At 32.5% G+C, this 17500-nt stretch overlaps 2 protein-coding genes across 26 annotated transcripts in view; one reads left to right on the forward strand and one right to left on the reverse strand.

Moving 5' to 3' along the window:
• Window positions 1-7058, reverse strand: part of LOC103911894 (cilia- and flagella-associated protein 337) — a 42451-nt gene extending 35393 nt beyond the window's left edge. For 2 of the 13 annotated variants that reach the window (XM_087275540.1, XM_087275549.1), the window contains exons 1-5: window positions 6594-7058; window positions 5968-6045; window positions 2929-3151; window positions 2676-2822; window positions 2402-2524 (exon numbers count right to left, since the gene is read on the reverse strand). In XM_087275540.1, coding sequence (XP_087131666.1) covers window positions 2402-2524; window positions 2676-2822; window positions 2929-3151; window positions 5968-6038 — 564 coding nt within the window. In that variant the 5' untranslated portion in view covers window positions 6039-6045; window positions 6594-7058. Of the gene's footprint in view, window positions 1-2401; window positions 2525-2675; window positions 2823-2928; window positions 3152-5967; window positions 6046-6244 lie in introns of all 13 variants that reach the window. The other 11 variants (XM_087275546.1, XM_087275551.1, XM_087275541.1 and 8 more) reach the window with 10 other exon arrangements.
• The window catches only part of lrrc45 (leucine rich repeat containing 45), a 27339-nt gene continuing 16882 nt past the window's right edge, over window positions 7044-17500 (forward strand). For 5 of the 13 annotated variants that reach the window (XR_015503688.1, XR_015503689.1, XM_087275556.1 and 2 more), the window contains exons 1-10: window positions 7044-7129; window positions 9389-9653; window positions 10263-10324; window positions 10424-10494; window positions 12981-13159; window positions 13273-13401; window positions 15197-15309; window positions 15381-15439; window positions 16834-16911; window positions 17412-17500. The exon at window positions 17412-17500 is cut by the window's right edge and continues 47 nt beyond it. Coding sequence is in view for 7 of the 13 variants with exons in the window: in XM_087275556.1 (XP_087131682.1) it covers window positions 9422-9653; window positions 10263-10324; window positions 10424-10494; window positions 12981-13159; window positions 13273-13401; window positions 15197-15309; window positions 15381-15439; window positions 16834-16911; window positions 17412-17500 (1012 nt within the window). In the remaining 6 variants the exon portion in view is untranslated. Of the gene's footprint in view, window positions 7130-7644; window positions 7725-9370; window positions 9654-10262; window positions 10325-10423; window positions 10495-12980; window positions 13160-13272; window positions 13402-15196; window positions 15310-15380; window positions 15440-16833; window positions 16912-17411 lie in introns of all 13 variants that reach the window. The other 8 variants (XR_015503691.1, XR_015503692.1, XM_087275558.1 and 5 more) reach the window with 2 other exon arrangements.

The raw sequence follows: 17500 nt of genomic DNA on the forward strand, positions 1-17500 counted from the left end.
TCATTAAATAAAATCCATACAGTATTTAGCAAAACCACCCACAAATTACATTTTTTTGTGTGCATTTTTTTATGCTTGCATGGGTGTTCAGCCATTTCAATGAAGGGATGTTTCATTAAACAGAATGAACAGAATTATTTTTACATTTATAGGACATTCTTTCAGAAATAATAACATGAGAGGCAGCATCTTTTCAAAAGTTACACATTTGTACTTAAAGGGTCCATATTTGTACCTTAAAAAACATTTTAGAACCAAAAAAGTAGAAAAGTGAAACTCTTGACTACTTTAGGTACTAATATATGTACATTTGAGCTACTAATATGTGTCCTTTAGGTAGAAATGGGCACCTCTTGACAATTTGGGTAATTACAGTTTTTCCAACACAATCTCACGGCAATTCGTAACTTTTTCATTTAGTGGCTAATTCGTATTAATTCGTACTATCTAATTCGTGTAATTTAGTACGATTTGCTTATCCCCCAATGACGGTTGGGGTTAGGGGTGGGGTCAGGTGCCACGCCTCCTTTTTAAAATCGTACCATTTCGTACGACTGATCTTGTACGAATTCGTACGAATTAGCCACTAAACTGGCAAAACGTAAAATACTTACGTTTTCTCGTGAGATCAGGCTGGTTTTTCTCAGTCGCTTTGCTGCATTTCTCACTACACTATTTACATTTGCACAACAGTTGATGCATTTCTCAAAACAATTAAGTCATTTGTGCACATCCTAGTAGCAGTTTCTCATTCCTTTCAACAAATTGCAAATACTTTTGGACATGCATCAATTGCTTTCATACAACTCTCTGCTGTTTTTATCATCTGCTTATGTCATGCCAGTCAAAATGAACTAAACTTGTGAATGCTGAATAGTCATTCTATATAAAACTAATAATCTTTATTTCAATATTTGAGCGTATAATAATATTTGAATGTATAATAATAATATTTTACATTCACTTCCTGAATGTATAAGTGGCTCAAACTCGCTCATTTTGAGGCAGGAACCGGCGGACGTGCAACAACTTTAACTATGAGGTAAACACAAAACAAAACTTTCCATCCGGAGCTCCTTCACGGGACTCCACACTTGTAAACAATCGCTCGCGCCATTAACACGGCTCTCGGTCCCGCCCCGACTCGTCAGCGCTACCAAGCCGACCAATCACAGAGCTTGCTCTACGCGTTGTTGCGACGTGTAGTTACATTTTTTGAGAGGTGCACGTCAGTGACGGCGACGGCCACGGCGAAGGACTATGCGTCAGCGCTGTAGCATACGCCGGCGTTTGACGCAGAAGTATGAATCAGCCTTTAGTTCCAATTTGTTCTGCAATATTGTGTACAGTTGTGCACAGCTCTACCTAAAGGGAGTTCATGTTTGTTGTAAATAAGGGTGTGTTTATTCTTTTGCACAATGCTGGGAATAAATGAGAGTTGCAAAGAGCATCTGCAGTAAAAATGTGAAACATACATATTCAGTGTCTTGTACTCAGATACCTCACTCAATGCAGTGATGTCTAACTTTACTGTAGTTTTCAAATAGCTGTGCAAATAGTCTTGAGCATTTTCAGGAAGTGTCACCAAAATCAGACTTTTTTGCATTGAAAAAATGTAGAGAGTAAACTGTCATAATGAAAACATGACAAAGCCATTTGACTATCTTGTTCATAAACAAAGGTGTCAGGACTTTTCATTTTGATGACACTGACACTTTGATTGACATCAATACTTGCTTTTGAGAAATGAGCTATCCATTTTGAGCATGTGACGTGCTTTTGCAGGTTATCAGCTTGGTTTTGCAGTTTGTACTAATTGTTTTGAGAAATGCATCAAATGTTGTGCAAAAATGCACTAGTGTTGTGAGAAACGCACCAAGGCGACTGAGAAAAACTGTAAAATCATTTGGGTAATGTGTACCTCTTGACAATTTTAGATACTAATATGTACATTTGAGGTGCCAATATGGATCCTTTAGGTACAAATGTGTACCTCTTGACTATTTCAGGTACTAATATGGATTCTTTAGGTACAAACATGTACCTCTAGATAATTTTAGGTACTAATTTAAGCTAACAATATGAACCATTTAGGTACAAATGAGTAAAAAAGTCTGTCATATACAGTACACGGCGAGCCACTGGACACACTGGCAACACCGGAAAAGCCATCAGTACAGATTTAAGCGGTACCTCTGGCTACATAATTCGCGCTCTCCATAAATGTAGAGAGGGGTACTTATCCAGATTGAGCTTGTGCTTTAACATTGTGCATGCTAATTATTGAATATGTGTCTAATATGCATGCTAATATTCAACCTGGTAATATTGAGAATTGATCCTCAAGCTAACGTGTTACCAATATGATCATAGTTATGTGAATCAAATGTTAACATGTGACCTCCAGTGGCTTTAAGTGGTTCAGATGACGGTTCCAGGCGATGAGAGTTCCTCTCTTGCTGACACTGACGTACCGCATTGGTGGAGACCGAGTCAATGCCAACACACGCACAATAGCTTCTTGCTGATGTGATAAATGAGCAATTTCATCATTTGAGTAGTAGAATAGGAGTGAAAAAATTATATTTAATTTTTAAAAATGCGTAATGACAGTGTGGTGGCTTCATAAGATGAACACAAGGCTAAGAAGTAAATGAAAAGATGTTAGCCATCACCTTGTTATAGGTACACTTGCGTATTAAAGGATGTGAGATGGGTAGATTCTGACAGGGCTGCATCGACTGTGTGATGTGCTTATAATGCTGCAGCATGAAGGTCTGGAAGGTTTGCCATTCGACACGGCCATCACAAGAGATGCTCATCTGTACAAAAAATCAATGGAAGAAATGTTTTCTCTGGTCATATATAGGCATAGCCCTTCCCTGATGGTCTAGGAATGAATGAATATATAGAGTAAAGGCAACTGGCCTCATTGAAAAAATCCTCCACGTCACTTCTCTGGTAGTCTTGGCCTGTCGCTTCTTTCAGACAGCAAAAGTAATCCTCAAAGCTCATGGAGTTAGCTGAGACTCGCTCAGACGCTCGGACTCTTCTGCTGGGATCAGATCTTTGCCTGAAGAAGGACTCCATAAAGAGGCTCAGATGATTCGACTGCAGAGACTCCAACAGACGAACACTCCGGCCAGCAAAACTAGACAGCAGAGAGGAAATATGAGCGGGAATATGGCGTGAAATAAACAAGTTTTGACTTGCCATCACTTCAAGCAATTTTCACTTTTTACACAATTATGACATAATTATACTTTATATATATATTTTATAATTATATTTTTGTCTATTATGCTTTTTAATCTCATGATTTTGCATATTTGTCTAATTATTGTAACTTTTAATGTCATAATTATCATTTTTGACAGTTTTAACTTGCCATAAATAAGTCCAAATTATGTATTCTTGTAATGTTCACTCTTTACATAATTATGCCAGGGTTTTTTTGTCGATTATGATTTTTTAATTTAATAATTTTGTATGTTTTCGTCTAATTATTGTAACTTTTAATGTCATAATTATCATTTTTTGACAGTTTTGACACGCCATAAGTAAGTCCAAATTATGCCTTCTTGTAATGTTCACTTTTTACATAATTATGAAATTTTTTTGTGAATTATGATTTTTTATCACATGATTTTGTATGTTTTTCTCAAATAATTGTAACAGTTAATGCCATAATTACTAATTTTTGACAGTTTTGACTTGCCATAAATAAGGTGGTATTAAAATGAGGAAAAGAGAGACAGTATAAGAATATATTACAATAAATAGTGCAAGTGAAAGAAAGTGTGTGTGTATGTGTGTGTGTTACTTGTGTGAAAGACAGGCAGGCAGTGACACCCTGTGGAAAAAACTCCAACTGCAGTTAATTTTTGCATCTGTATCCCTAGCTGTTTCCAGCCACCTATATTTTAGGTATATTGTGGAATATTGCATAAAAAATGTTTAATGGAAACGACATGATGCACGTTCATTTTTAAAACGCACAACTGAGTAGGATAAACTTTTTATCCGATAGGAAAATATGCAATGCAATGGTTCTCCACAGTAGGTAATGACCTAAAAATAGTATTTGCTCTGATAAAGTTTTGGACAAGGAAAAAAAATACTTTTTAATAAAGTATAAAAAAATTCTAATAGATTTTAATTACATTTTTTTTCTAATATACTAAAAAAATCTATTTATTTCCATTTTGAAGTCAAACTGACAGTACATGCATCCAGTTAAATGCTATTTTTTAAATAATATTGTCAAGATTCATGGGTGACTTAATAAAAAAAGCTACATTCATACTATTAACGTCTTAAAAATAGATAAAAAAGTAGAAAAATAGATTCTTGAAATCACACACACACACACACACACACACACACACACACACACACACACACACACACACACACACACACACACACACACTCACTTAAATATGCATACATCTATATATTGCTATGGTAAAATTAATAAAGCACTTAAAAAAATTTGCGCTGGAAAAAGTTCACTGGAATTATTCGGCATGGTTTTGAGTAAAACTTAATATTTATTTTATTCAATAAAGGTCTGATCACATTTCTTCTAAATTTTAAACAAAAATGTTGTAATTTAGAGCATTTCTTTCTATGTCTTTCTATATTTTTTCTTTTTTCCCCCTTATTTCAGAAAATGTCAATTGATCAAAATAACCAATAAAAAATACAATTTATTTAAACATATAATATATACAGTCGAAGTCAGAATTATTAGCCCTTAAATTATTATTTTTCCCCCAATTTCTGTTTAACGGACAGATTAAAACACATTTCTAAACACAATAGTTTTACTAACTAATTTCTAATAACTGATTTATTTTATCTTTGCCACGATGACAGTAAATAATATTAGACTAGATATTTTTCAAGACACTTCTATATAGCTTAAAGTGACATTTAAAGGCTTAACTAGGTTAATTAGGTTAACTAAGCAGGTTAAAATAATTAGGCGATGGTTTGTTTTGTAGACTATCAGAAAAAAAAATAGCTTGAAGGGGCTAATAATTTGACCTTAAAGTGGATTTTAAAAAATGTAAAACTGCTTTTATTCTAGCCGAAATAAAACAAATTAGACTTTCTCTGGAAGAAAAAATATTATCAGACATACTGTGAAAATTCCTTGCTCTGTTAAACACCATTTGGGAAAAAAAATTCATAAAAAATAAATAAATTTAAAAGGAGGCTAATAATTCTGATTTCAACTATATATATATATATATATATATATATATATATATATATATATATATATATATATATATATATATATACATATATATACATACATACATACATACATACATATAATATAATATAATATGAATATATTATAATTAACAAACCTGTTCTTGTAACAGTATTTAATAGACAGTGTCATTCATTCAATTGTGCAGCAATTTCAATGAAATTCTCTAGCAATTAAGCTTTTATAATTAACCACTGAAACATTCTCTTGTTGCCATGAGTATCTGACAACAAGCCTAAACAAGCTTTAAAAGGTAAACTTGTTATATTTAACTGAACATTACATTAATCACAGCAGGCACATCCAAAGGAGCAACATATAAACGTGTATTATGCCTTAGTTTTGGCAAAAGTATGTCTAAATGCATCTGTATGTATTATTGTAGCATCTATATCAGCCCATCCAGGATTTTTGCTAGTCAAGTCGTTATTGAGATTAAAAAAAAGACAAATTTGACAAGATTTTTTTTGTGTGTATATCAGAGAAAAGCCATAAAAACATGAGTTATTTTAGTCTGCAGATGTATACAGTATATACCCATCTGTGGACTGTGTGTGAGTAGATAGATATATAGATAGATAGATAGATAGATAGATAGATAGATAGATAGATAGATAGATAGATAGATAGATAGATAGACAGATAGATAGATAGATAGATAGATAGATAGATAGACTTACTGATAAGTACTGCTAGGTTTTTCCTCCTTATAGACCTTCCATAGGTCCTTATGTCGTTTCTGATTGTCCATAGCCTACCTAATAATAACAATAATAATGTTTAGAGCAGAGCAGGTAAAGATCTTCTAAAAAGAAAACAAAAAAGCTTGGCCAAAAATATTTGTCTTATATTTTGTTCAGTGTGTTGATCTTCCTCCAGCCTCCCACAGTTTAAAAGCAGCAGACAGATGCTCAGTTATAGATTAATCCTCTATTAGTTACCAGGACAATATCTTACAACAGAATACCGAAGGGTTGCTTACTTAATACGTTACTGAACACATTTTCATCAACAATGTTTATCTGTTTGTTATCATAAGTTCATTCTGTTCATCATTAATTGTCAAAATAATTTCTTATTATAAGGTAATAAAACGTTTTCGTTTACAGTTTGTAGGTGGATGTACGTTATGAGGGAAAATACCCAATCTGAAATCATACACTGATAAACAACTGTCGTTAACTGTCGATAAAGGTCTGACAGATACATTTAAAAAACAAACAAAATTGTTTACGTTAATGTAAACACTCGATACACAGTTTTTAAATTCTGTTGTGTGAAATAAATACACAATAGTGAAAGACACAAACCGTTGTTGCTTTGTTAACCTGACAGAAAGTCGGGGCTCATCATATTTACAGTAGCTCGTGCTCTCGAATTTGATTGGCTGAGCGCTGTTCATGAACTTCTGTCCGAAATATAGTGATTTAGACAAACAAAAAGTATTTTTGGGACTGAAACTGATTTGAAAAAAATAAAAAATAAAAAATAACGTTGATTCACGCTATTGTTAGCTTTTTTTTGCGATAACTTTAGTTCGACCTATTTAAAATGACTTTAAAAACACTTACTAAAATCACACAATGTATGTTATACAATTCGAATAAAATAAATGTAAATAAACAATTATTAAAATTATAATTTGTATATTAAACAAAGTATATTTTTCACGTTGCATATGCGTCATAAAACTACATATCCCATAGTTCTGCTTTTTCCAACCGGAAGTCATTTCACTTCCTGGATACTTTAAACTGTCATTCGAAACAATAATAAAGACAGAACCGTTCTGTCACAAACCGGGACATAATAAAATAATGCGTTTTAACGGCTGAACGAGAGGTTAGTTATCATTTTATCAGTCTTTATTTAAAGTAAGCCGAGTGCTAAATTAACTCTATGCGCTAACTCGATTTTAACTCTGCAAAAAACATTACTTTGCTTTATTCCTTGACACTCTGACCACAAATGAGGCACATTATTAATATACATTCATTCTTATTTTTGTTTAATAATTATGTATTCTGTGTGAATACTATAGTAGCCTAGTAGTTGATGCCTCATCTTGACTCAATATGATATAAAGAGGACAATGAATAAGGTACAAATTTGATAGTTCTATTATATATTGTGGTAAAGTTATATTTACATATTCAGACTTTCTCCTTAATATAATTTCAGAAAAGTATTCTTTGCAAATACTAAATACTGACATCATATAAGCAACAAATGACTTATCAAAGTCCAACATTGTTCACACTCATATAAATTGTGTTATTGATGTAAATAATACACAAACAAATTGTGTAAATAATAATGTTGTTTTTAAGTCCTAGCCTGCTTGCATGTATTTTCAGACCGAATATTCAAAGTACCATGGTAAACAAAGTAGAGAGCAGGTGTTACAAGTAGACATGGGACGAGAACCGTTTTCAAGGTATACCGTGGTTTGGAAAAGTCAAGGTTTTAAAACCGCCAAAATTTTCTGCTATATCGTTCCTGTGGTATGTGTACGATTTTTTATTTATGTTTTTTTGACAACAGTTTCTCCCGCAGAAAAGCTATCCAAAGATGCCGTTTTAAACTGTAAAGAAATCTGTGTTTTTAAAAGAAGAGCAAAAGGCAATGATTTATTTGAATTATTTAGCACATTATTATGAGATGTTTACTGCTCCAAAATATTTTAAATATGGCAACCATAAATCCTCATATCTGAATATAAAGTGTGGCATACCACAAGGATCAGTTTTAGGTCCAATATTGTTTATAATTTACATGTGTAAGATATCAGAGTTGTTTAAGTTTATTTTATTTGCAGATGATACAAGCATTTTTTTGTTCTGGGCATAATTTACCAAAACTTATGGAGTTGATTAAAACAGAAATTAATAAATTGAAATTGTGGTTTGACGTAAACAAATTGTCATTAAATATAAGTGAAACAAAGGTTACAGTATGTTATTTGGGAAATTTAAAAAGTAGTTATATTATAGCATTACAAATTGATAATGAAGTTATAAAAAGAGTAAATGCAATTAAGTTTCTTGGTGTTGTATTGGATTTTAAAATTAGTTAAAAACCACAAATAAATAATCTGATATCAAAATTAGTCAAAACTGTAGCAATAGTGTATAAAGCAAGATTTATCCAGGACAATAAATTAATGTATATATTATAAAACACACTTATGTTGCCATACATGAGTTATTGTGTTGAAATTTGGGGGAATACAAATAAATCTAATTTACAATCCATATGTACAATGCAGACAAAAGTCATTCGATTAATAGAACATGTCGGGTATTTAGAACATATAAATCCTTTATTTTTAAAATCTAAGATACTTAAGTTCAATGATTTGGTTAAGTTTAAAACAGCACAATTTATGTTTAAAGCTAGGAATAAACTACTTCCGAAATGTATACAAAAGTTTTTTGAAGAACGACTAGGGGGGTATAATCTAAGAGAGGAACTAAATTTTAGGAGGTTGAAAACGAACAACTTTACAAATGTGTGTATGTCTGTATATGGTGTGAAACTATGGAACAGTCTAGATCAGACCCCTAAAACAACGTCAGGATATTAATCAATTTAAAAAACTGTATAAATATATTTTAATAAAGGAATATAATGATGAAGGTGATTGAAAAAGGATAAAAATAGAAAGGTTTGATGAAAATTTAATTAATGGCTATTTGCAGTACTATGTTGTTGTTGTTGTTTTCTTTTCCTCTATTTTCAGTACTATGTATTTTATTTTTATTTTTTCTTTGGGTCTGTGTTACAAAATGAAAAGGTACAAATAGAATCAAACATATAATTTGTCAAAGATGCCAAAAGGATCAAATATGTCTCATGTAAAAAGAAGAGATAAGTTAAAGAATAAATAAGTTTAAGTAATAAACGAATGATGTATGTGGTAATGGGGTGGGAGAATAATAAGCTTGTGCTTCATCCCGCTCTATTTTCGACCATGTTGAAATGTGTTTCTTTTTGTTAATGATATTTTATGTATGATAGTTTTGTTCGAAAATAAATAAATCAAATCAAAATAAAATATATTGTGCTCAAAGGGGAAAAAAGTTTTTGTTTTTTACCCAGATATTTAGTGTTAGTGTAGAAGCTGCAGGTGGGATGGAGGACTTCAGGAGGTCGTACCTGCGGCTGTGTAAGGAGGGAGGAGTCGACACTCAGGAATCAGTGCTGGCTCAGCTGCACGACACCAGGACAGTGACAGGCAGCAGTCGGCTGGATCTGAGCGGTCAGAGCATCACTGTGGACACATGCAGCGTGCTGGCCAGAGTCCTGCAGAACGACACCGTCTTCACTGAGATCATCCTCAGCGACTGCATGCTCAGTGAGGAAGGTAGGTTCTAGTGCTGTGTAACATCGATCTTTTGTTTTAGGGCATACTTATTACAATGGGGTGACATGGTGGCTCAGCACTATCGCCTCACAGCAAGAAGGTGGTTTGAGTCCCGGCTGGACCAGTTGGCATTTCTGTGTTTGCATGTGGTCCTCATGTTGGTGCTCGGGTTTCCCCCACAGTCCAAACACATGCGGTTCATGTGAATTGGGTTAACAAAATTGGCCCTAGTGTATGAGTGTGTGTCTGAATGAGTGGGTATGGGTGTTTCCCAGTACAAGCTTGTGTTTGGAAGGGTAAAAAAAATGCCGGAATAGTTGGCAGTTCATTCCGCTGTGGCGACCCCTGAAAAATCTGGGACTAAGCCGAAGGAAAATGAATGAATGACTACAATGATAATTGCATGCCACATTGCTTTAGACCAGGCGTGCCCAAACCCATATTTTGTGTTTTCATGCTTGGTGTAATTTTTTTTTTGTTCATGTTTTGGTAAGAAAAAAGCTGTTTCAGTCTTCTGTTTTTTTACTTTTGTTACTTTTTTGCAGTTTTTCCTGCAAGTACTTTTGTTTGGTTAACATTTATAAGTGCTCACTGTTTCTGCATCTACAGGTGTTAAAATGCTACTGAATGGCCTTTGCTCCAACACCACAGTGAAAGTTTTGGATCTGAAGGTCAGTTTCAAATGACATACTGTACATTAATATATGCATACTGTATCCTGTTCTTTTCTTTTCTTTTTTTAGCTTTGATTTATTTATTTTTTTCTTCAGGGCAACAATATGAGAGGAACGGGAGCTGAAGCTTTGGGACAGTTATTAGTGAGGAATAAGGTGCTGCGCAGGTGAGTGAATATGAAATTTGGTAGAACTACTGTTGATGTTTTTGGCAATTATTACATGACTAACATTTGGAAAAAAAATAGAAAGTGCAAATTTAAGGTTTTTAAACCCCCCTCCCAGAAAAGCTATCCAAAGATGCCGTTTTAAACTGTAAAGAAATCTGTTTTTAAAACAAGATCAAAAGGTAATGATTTATTTGAATTATTTAGCACATTATTATGACATGTTTACTGCTCAAATATTTTAAATATGGCAACCATAAATCCTCATATCTGAATGTAAAGTGTGGCATACCACAAGCATCAGTTTTAGGTCCAATATTGTTTATAATTTACATGTGTAAGATATCAGAGTTGTTTAAGTTTATTTTATTTGCAGATGATACAAACATTTTTTTGTTCTGGGCATAATTTACCAAAACTTATGGAGTTGATTAAAACAGAAATTAATAAATTGAAATTGTGGTTTGACGTAAACAAATTGTCATTAAATATATGTAAAACAAAGGTTATGTTATTTGGGAAATTAAAAAATAGTTATATTATAGATTTACAAATTGATAATGAAGTTATAGAAAGAGTAAATGCAATTACATACACACACACACACACACACACAAATACAGATGATGGTAAAATTATTAGTCTTCCTATACAATATTAATTTTCAAATACCTCTTAAGTGATATCTAACAGATTAAGGACATTTTCACAGCATGTCTGATAATATTTTTTCTTCTGGAGAAAGTCTTATTTGTTTTATTTCTGCTAGAATTAAAGCAGTTTTATTAAACTATTATAATTACCATATTTTACAGAAGAAAACAATAGTAGATATTAGGGATGTAACGGTATCAGAATTTCACGGTACGATAATACCTCGGTATGAATGGCATGGTACGGTGTTTATTGAATAATTTACAGGAAAAACAAAACCAATTAAAAGAATCGAAAAAAGTGCCAAAAGTGTTTATTTACCTTAGCACTGAACATATCAATGACATACAAATTAGCCATCTATCTGTAAGTTTCCAAACAGGAACTTCAATTTTTCAATTTTAATAACAAAAAACTATTAAACCATCTAATAAAAATAAAGTTTCAATTTATTATTGTTGAAAACTCATCACATTCAACATTTAATATCTCACTCACTTAGATAGAGATGGGTTTTTTAAGGACAATTATCATATAACTATAATCTAAAAGCTGGTATCTCTGGGCATGTCCCCTGCAACAGAAAAACCCCTCTCATTTGGGACTGAGGTTTCTGGGACAGAGAGATATGATTTAGCCAAGGTTGACAGCAGTGGGTAACGCTGTGCATTGTCTTTCCACCACTTGAGAGGACAAACCATGAGTGAGATAGAGGTCTCTTTACGGTACAAGTCAATGTCTGCATCAATCTAACAAGTGTGCTGTGTTCTGCAGTCCCCATGACTGTTATTAGTCGTATTCCCCGACTTATATTTCACCACAGTCCGGCAGTGCCTGCATATTGTTTTTGTCTTTGTCCGTCACCTTTTCTCCTTTTTCGTATCTTTTTAGAAAGAAACCGAAATGCTTCCACACATCCGATTTAAAACCCGCTTTAGGTTCCATCATTTCCAGCTCTTTTTCTTCCCCGCTACTAGCAGCACACTCCATTTCTGCATTACTGGATCTGTAGCGCCAACAGACCGCAAAGGATGATGGCCACGTCTAGGCTGATGGGAATTGTAGTTCCCGCTACCTAAAGCAAACTTTTCTCAGAAATATAGTTTCATTGAGTCATGCGCCTACGGTAATATTGAAAAAAATTACTATTGCGGTATGACGGTGTTTACAATATTGTTACATCCCTTGTAGATAATAGTTACATAAAAATGCAAATAAAAAGCTGTCAGCCTTTCAATTGTTATTTTTAAATTATTATTATTTTATTTTGTTATTATTATTTATTATTATTATTAGTTATTATTATTTTAATATGTTATATTGAAGACACAGCACGTTGATTTTATGGCACCAGGTTAAACTTTCTGACACCTTTATGGCGCTCGCGTACATTAAAAAGAAATACAAGCCACAACTGAACATGGAGGATGGTCTCCGGTTGGCGTTCTTTAAAATTAAATGATGAATTAACTTGGGCCTATTGGTATGTGTGTGCAGGTGTTTAAGGTTTATATATTTATAACCACCTTAGAGAATATTGAGGGTCGTGAGTTACTAGCATTGTAATTTTGGGGGTCGCGGGCTGAAAAGTTTTCACAGAAATTAGGGAAGGAAAAAAAACATCAAATTTAACAGGAGGGCTATAATTCATTATGTAAATACAAGCTTTTATTTTGGATGCGATTTAATCACGGGTAATCTTTTGACTTATAAATAAATGAGTAAACCGTCTAAATTGTTTTATGTCGTCTGTTTGCCAAAATCAATTGAGTTTCCAAGGTCTTTCGTGATTAACTGCAGATTTCAGACGATTGTTTCTGTTGTGTTTGGAGGCTGGTGCTGGAGTGGAATGCTCTGGGAATGTGGGAGGAAGGATTTGCTGTATTTTGTGAAGGTCTGGCCTCCAGCACCTCTCTCACCCAGCTTGACCTGCGCAATAATCAAATCAACCACCAGGGGGCAGCAGAGCTCTGCGTAGCGCTCAAGAGGAACTCAAATCTGCAAGAGCTGGGTGAGGAGCTACTTCCACACTTTTTAATTAGCTGCCAATAACGACACTGGGGGTTTCAGATAAATGATTGTTCAAAGTCCAGAGCAATAAGATTCTGATATGTTTGTGTGCAGATCTCCGGTGGAACAACATGGGTCTGCTGGGCGGTCGATCTCTGCTGGAGGCGATGCAGCAGAACCGCACACTCACCAAACTGGAGCTGGCTGGAAACAACATTCCCAGTGACACACTCAGAGCCATCGGTGAGGACGAGTCCCAGCTTCAGCTGTCATATGCAGTTGAAGTCAGAATTATTATCCCTCCTGAATTATTAGCCCCTCTGTTTATTTCTTTCCCCAATTTCTGTTTAACTTAGAGCAGATTTCTTCAACATTTCTACACATAATAGCTTTAATAACTCATTTCTAATAACTGATTTATTTTATCTTTGCCATAATGAATAATATTTGACTAGATATTTTTCAAGCTACTAGAATTCAGCTTAAAGTGACTTTTAACTAGAGTAATTAGGCAAGTCATTGTATAACAGTGGTTTGCTTTGTAGACAACTGAAACCAAATATTGCTTATGAGGCTAATGATATTGACCTTAAAATGCTTTTAAAAAATAACTTGCTCTGTTAAACATATAAATATAAATAAAAGGAAATAAAATTCACAGGAGGGCAAAAAACTGTGTAACTGACTTTAACTGTATATTTAAAGCGAGGCACAGCAGTTCAGTAGGGTAAAATAGTAGTAATCACCGTCTTTCCCCAGTCAATTATCATACATTGAAACAGTTGTTTTGTAATACAAGATTCCTAATGTTACACTGTAAAAAAAAAAAAAACTGGTCAAATTTACAGCAAAATAAATTATTTAAATGTTTAAATTTTACGGTAAATTACCATATTTAATTAATGCCTTTGTCATACACTGTAAAAAAAACCCATAACATTTATGGTAAAAAAATGGCTCTGTGGTTGCCGAAATTTAACTTAAAAATACTGTTTCTCAAAGACATTTGTCAAATTCACAAATCTTTCAATTTTACTGTAAATTACTGTATTTCATCTATTTTTATGTCATACACTGTAAAAAAAACAAAACATTAAATTTATGGTAAAAATGGCATCTGTGGTTACCAGAATTTAATCGTTAAAAATATGGTTTCTCAAAGAAATTTGTCAAATTTATGGTAAAATTTACAAATGTTAATATTTTTTTTTGTAAATTACTGTGTTTCATAGATGTTTATGTCATTTACTTTAAAAAAGAAAAAAGAAAAAGAAAATTGATGGTAAAAAATGCCAGCCACGTTTGCCGGAATTTAATCGTTAAAAATACATTAACAAAAAAAAATTGTCAAATTTATGGTAAAATTCAGAAATGTTTAAAAGTTACAGTAAATTAACGTATTTCATTCATTTTTGTCCTAAATCTGTAACATTTACGTGCAAAAAAAGCATTTTGATTGCCAGAAGTTGACTGTTAAAAATATGGTTCCTCAAAGAAATTTGTCAAATTTACAGTACAATTTAGAAATGTTTAAATTTTACAGTAAATTACCGTATTTCATACATTTTTATGTCATACATTGTAAAAAAAAATAGTGAAAAAGTATGGTTAAAATAGCATATGTGGTTGCCAGATTTTAACTGATAAAAATACGGTTTCTCAAAGAAATTTGTCAAATTTACGGTCAAATTTAGAAATGTTTAAATTTTACGCTAAATTACAGTACTTTAGAAATGTTTATGTCATATACTGTAAAAAAAAAAAACATACAATTTATGGTTAAAACGGCAGCTGTGGTTGCTGGAATTGAACTTATAAATATAGTTTCTCAAAGAAATTTGTAAAATCAAATGTTTTTATGGTAAATTGCCATATTTCATTAATTTTTATGTCATGCACTATAAAAAAACCCCCAGAACATTTACAGTACAAATGTGTACGAGTAAATGGGTAATTAGTGGTTAAACTTACATTTTTGGGTGAACTATCCATTAAACACAAATTCTCTCATATATATGAATGTGTGTTACTTTTCCAGAACAGTCCATGAATCACAACGTCGACAGGCAGTCCACACTTCGAGAGAGCAAAAGCAGGACTCAAGTGCTCAGCAAAGAGATCCAGCTATTAAAGGATGAGAAAAGCCGACAGGTGAGGATTTCTGGGATAATTCACTTACACTGTGTGGATTGACTGCTAACATTCATTCTCTCCATATGAAGTATCTCAGTCTGATGGAGACCATTGACAGACAGAAAGGCGAGATGGGAAGAAGCAGCAGGTTAGTGTCACTTTTAAAGGATAGTTCACCCAAAACTGACAACTTAAGCAGCATTTACTGAACAAGTCATGAATTGCTGGAATATCATGGAATTTTTACATTTTAGTTCCAGACATTAAGAGTCACTGATTTTATTTATTATTATTTTTTGTTCAAGTCGTGGAATATCAGAGATTTTTGCTTGTAATTTAATATTTTACCTTGCATTTTTCAAATTATATTGTTATGAACCTTTTTTTAATATATATACAGTCAAGCAATATTCATTTAAGAATTCTTCATACTCCTGGCAAATTTTTTTAATGTAAATAAAAGCTGAATAAAAGATTTTTTTTCCCACAATGACTCCTCTTATACATCGTCTTGTTATATTTTGGAAGAAGCCTGTGCCATTTTTGGTCCAAACAAAAAAAACTTGCTGGTTAAATAAAAGTAACTTTAAGTCAGAGTTTGCCAGGGGAATCAATAATTTTAGGCTTGACTATCTATCTATCTATCTATCTATCTATCTATCTATCTATCTATCTATCTATCTATCTATCTATCTATCTATCTATCTATCTATCTATCTATCTATCTATCTATCTATCTATCTATCTATATATATATATATATATATATATATATATATATATATATATATATATATATATGTCACTTTGTTTCATGTGTTTTGCTTATTGTTATGGTTGGGCTGTTTTGTTTTAATTTTATGATTTTATTTATGTTTTATTATTTTGTTTTGTTTTATTTTATATTGTTTTATTCTTAATTTTATTATTTTATTTATTTGTATTTTAATTTTAATTTTGTTATTTAAAAAATTTATGATATTTTCTTATTTTATTTATTTATTTATTTATTTATTTATTATCTTTTACTTATTTTTATTTATTATTTTTTTTATTTTATTTTATTATTTTATTTATTTATTTTTATTTTTTTAATGATTTTGTTTTATTTTATTTTAGTTTTTTTTTTTTCATTATAAATTTTTCTCATTTTATTTTAGTTTTTTTTTTTACAAGTTCCTTAAATTCTTTTTGGCACTGGCTTGATTTTGCTTTAAGTTTGGTCATCACAGAATCACAAACTTCCCAAAAATACTGGAAATCAGAAATTTTAAACTTTGTCATGCTGTGAATCAGCCAATGCCACAAAAAATAGAGTAATATTAAAAAATAAATAACGATTCTGTTATAATACAAAATAAAGAATTTGTAATAATGTAAAATAAAATAAATACACTAACCATAACAATAAGCAAAACCCAACAAACAAGGTGATTCTTCAAAATATCTTAACATTCTTCAAAATATCTTCTTTTTTCATGTTCAACAGAAGGTTGCAACAATGATGAAATGACTAAATATCATGACTAAAATCTCTTGTAGAAATTCCTCCATACGTCTGGGGCAGTTGCAGGAGGCGCTGAATGAGCAGAAATCATCGGTCAATTCTCTCACAGCCAAGTAAGTAAACTTTAAAATCGCATGGCTGTCCTGGAAACATGAACTTGTTTTGTGAAGGTGTGTACGTTGTGTTGTTAAAGTCTGTATGAACCGGAAGCTGTGACCTTTTTTTTTTTTTTTTTGGTGTATTGTGACGCAGAGAAACAGAATATTAAATGAGAAAACAGTTGGCTTGGCTTGTTTTTTTGAGCTGATTGGATGTAGTAAAGGTTATTACAACCTAACAGACTCCTCCTGCTCACTATTTTTGTTTGTTGTCAAAACTGACAGCTGGAGGGGCGTGGTTAAGTATGTTAGCCACGCCCCTTACCTCAGACAGACGTAATTAAAAAACTTAACTCAAAACAAACTGGAAGTGCATTTCAGATTGCAATTAAAGCTTACAAGGGCAAACTATTTTTTTTCTTAATAACGTGCACAGATGAATTGTTCACCACAAAACTAGCAATGTAAGCTAACAAAATCAATATAGCTAGTTTTGATTTCATGTGTACTTTAAGGCTGCAGATGACGGAGGCGGCTCTCGCTCTGTCCGAGCAGAAGAACCATGATCTGGCGGATCTGCTGACTCGAGTGAAAATGGAAAAAA

This window comes from Danio rerio, chromosome 12 (assembly GCF_052040795.2).
Source record: "Danio rerio strain M-AB ecotype USA chromosome 12, GRCz13ab, whole genome shotgun sequence".
NCBI lineage: Eukaryota > Metazoa > Chordata > Actinopteri > Cypriniformes > Danionidae > Danio > Danio rerio.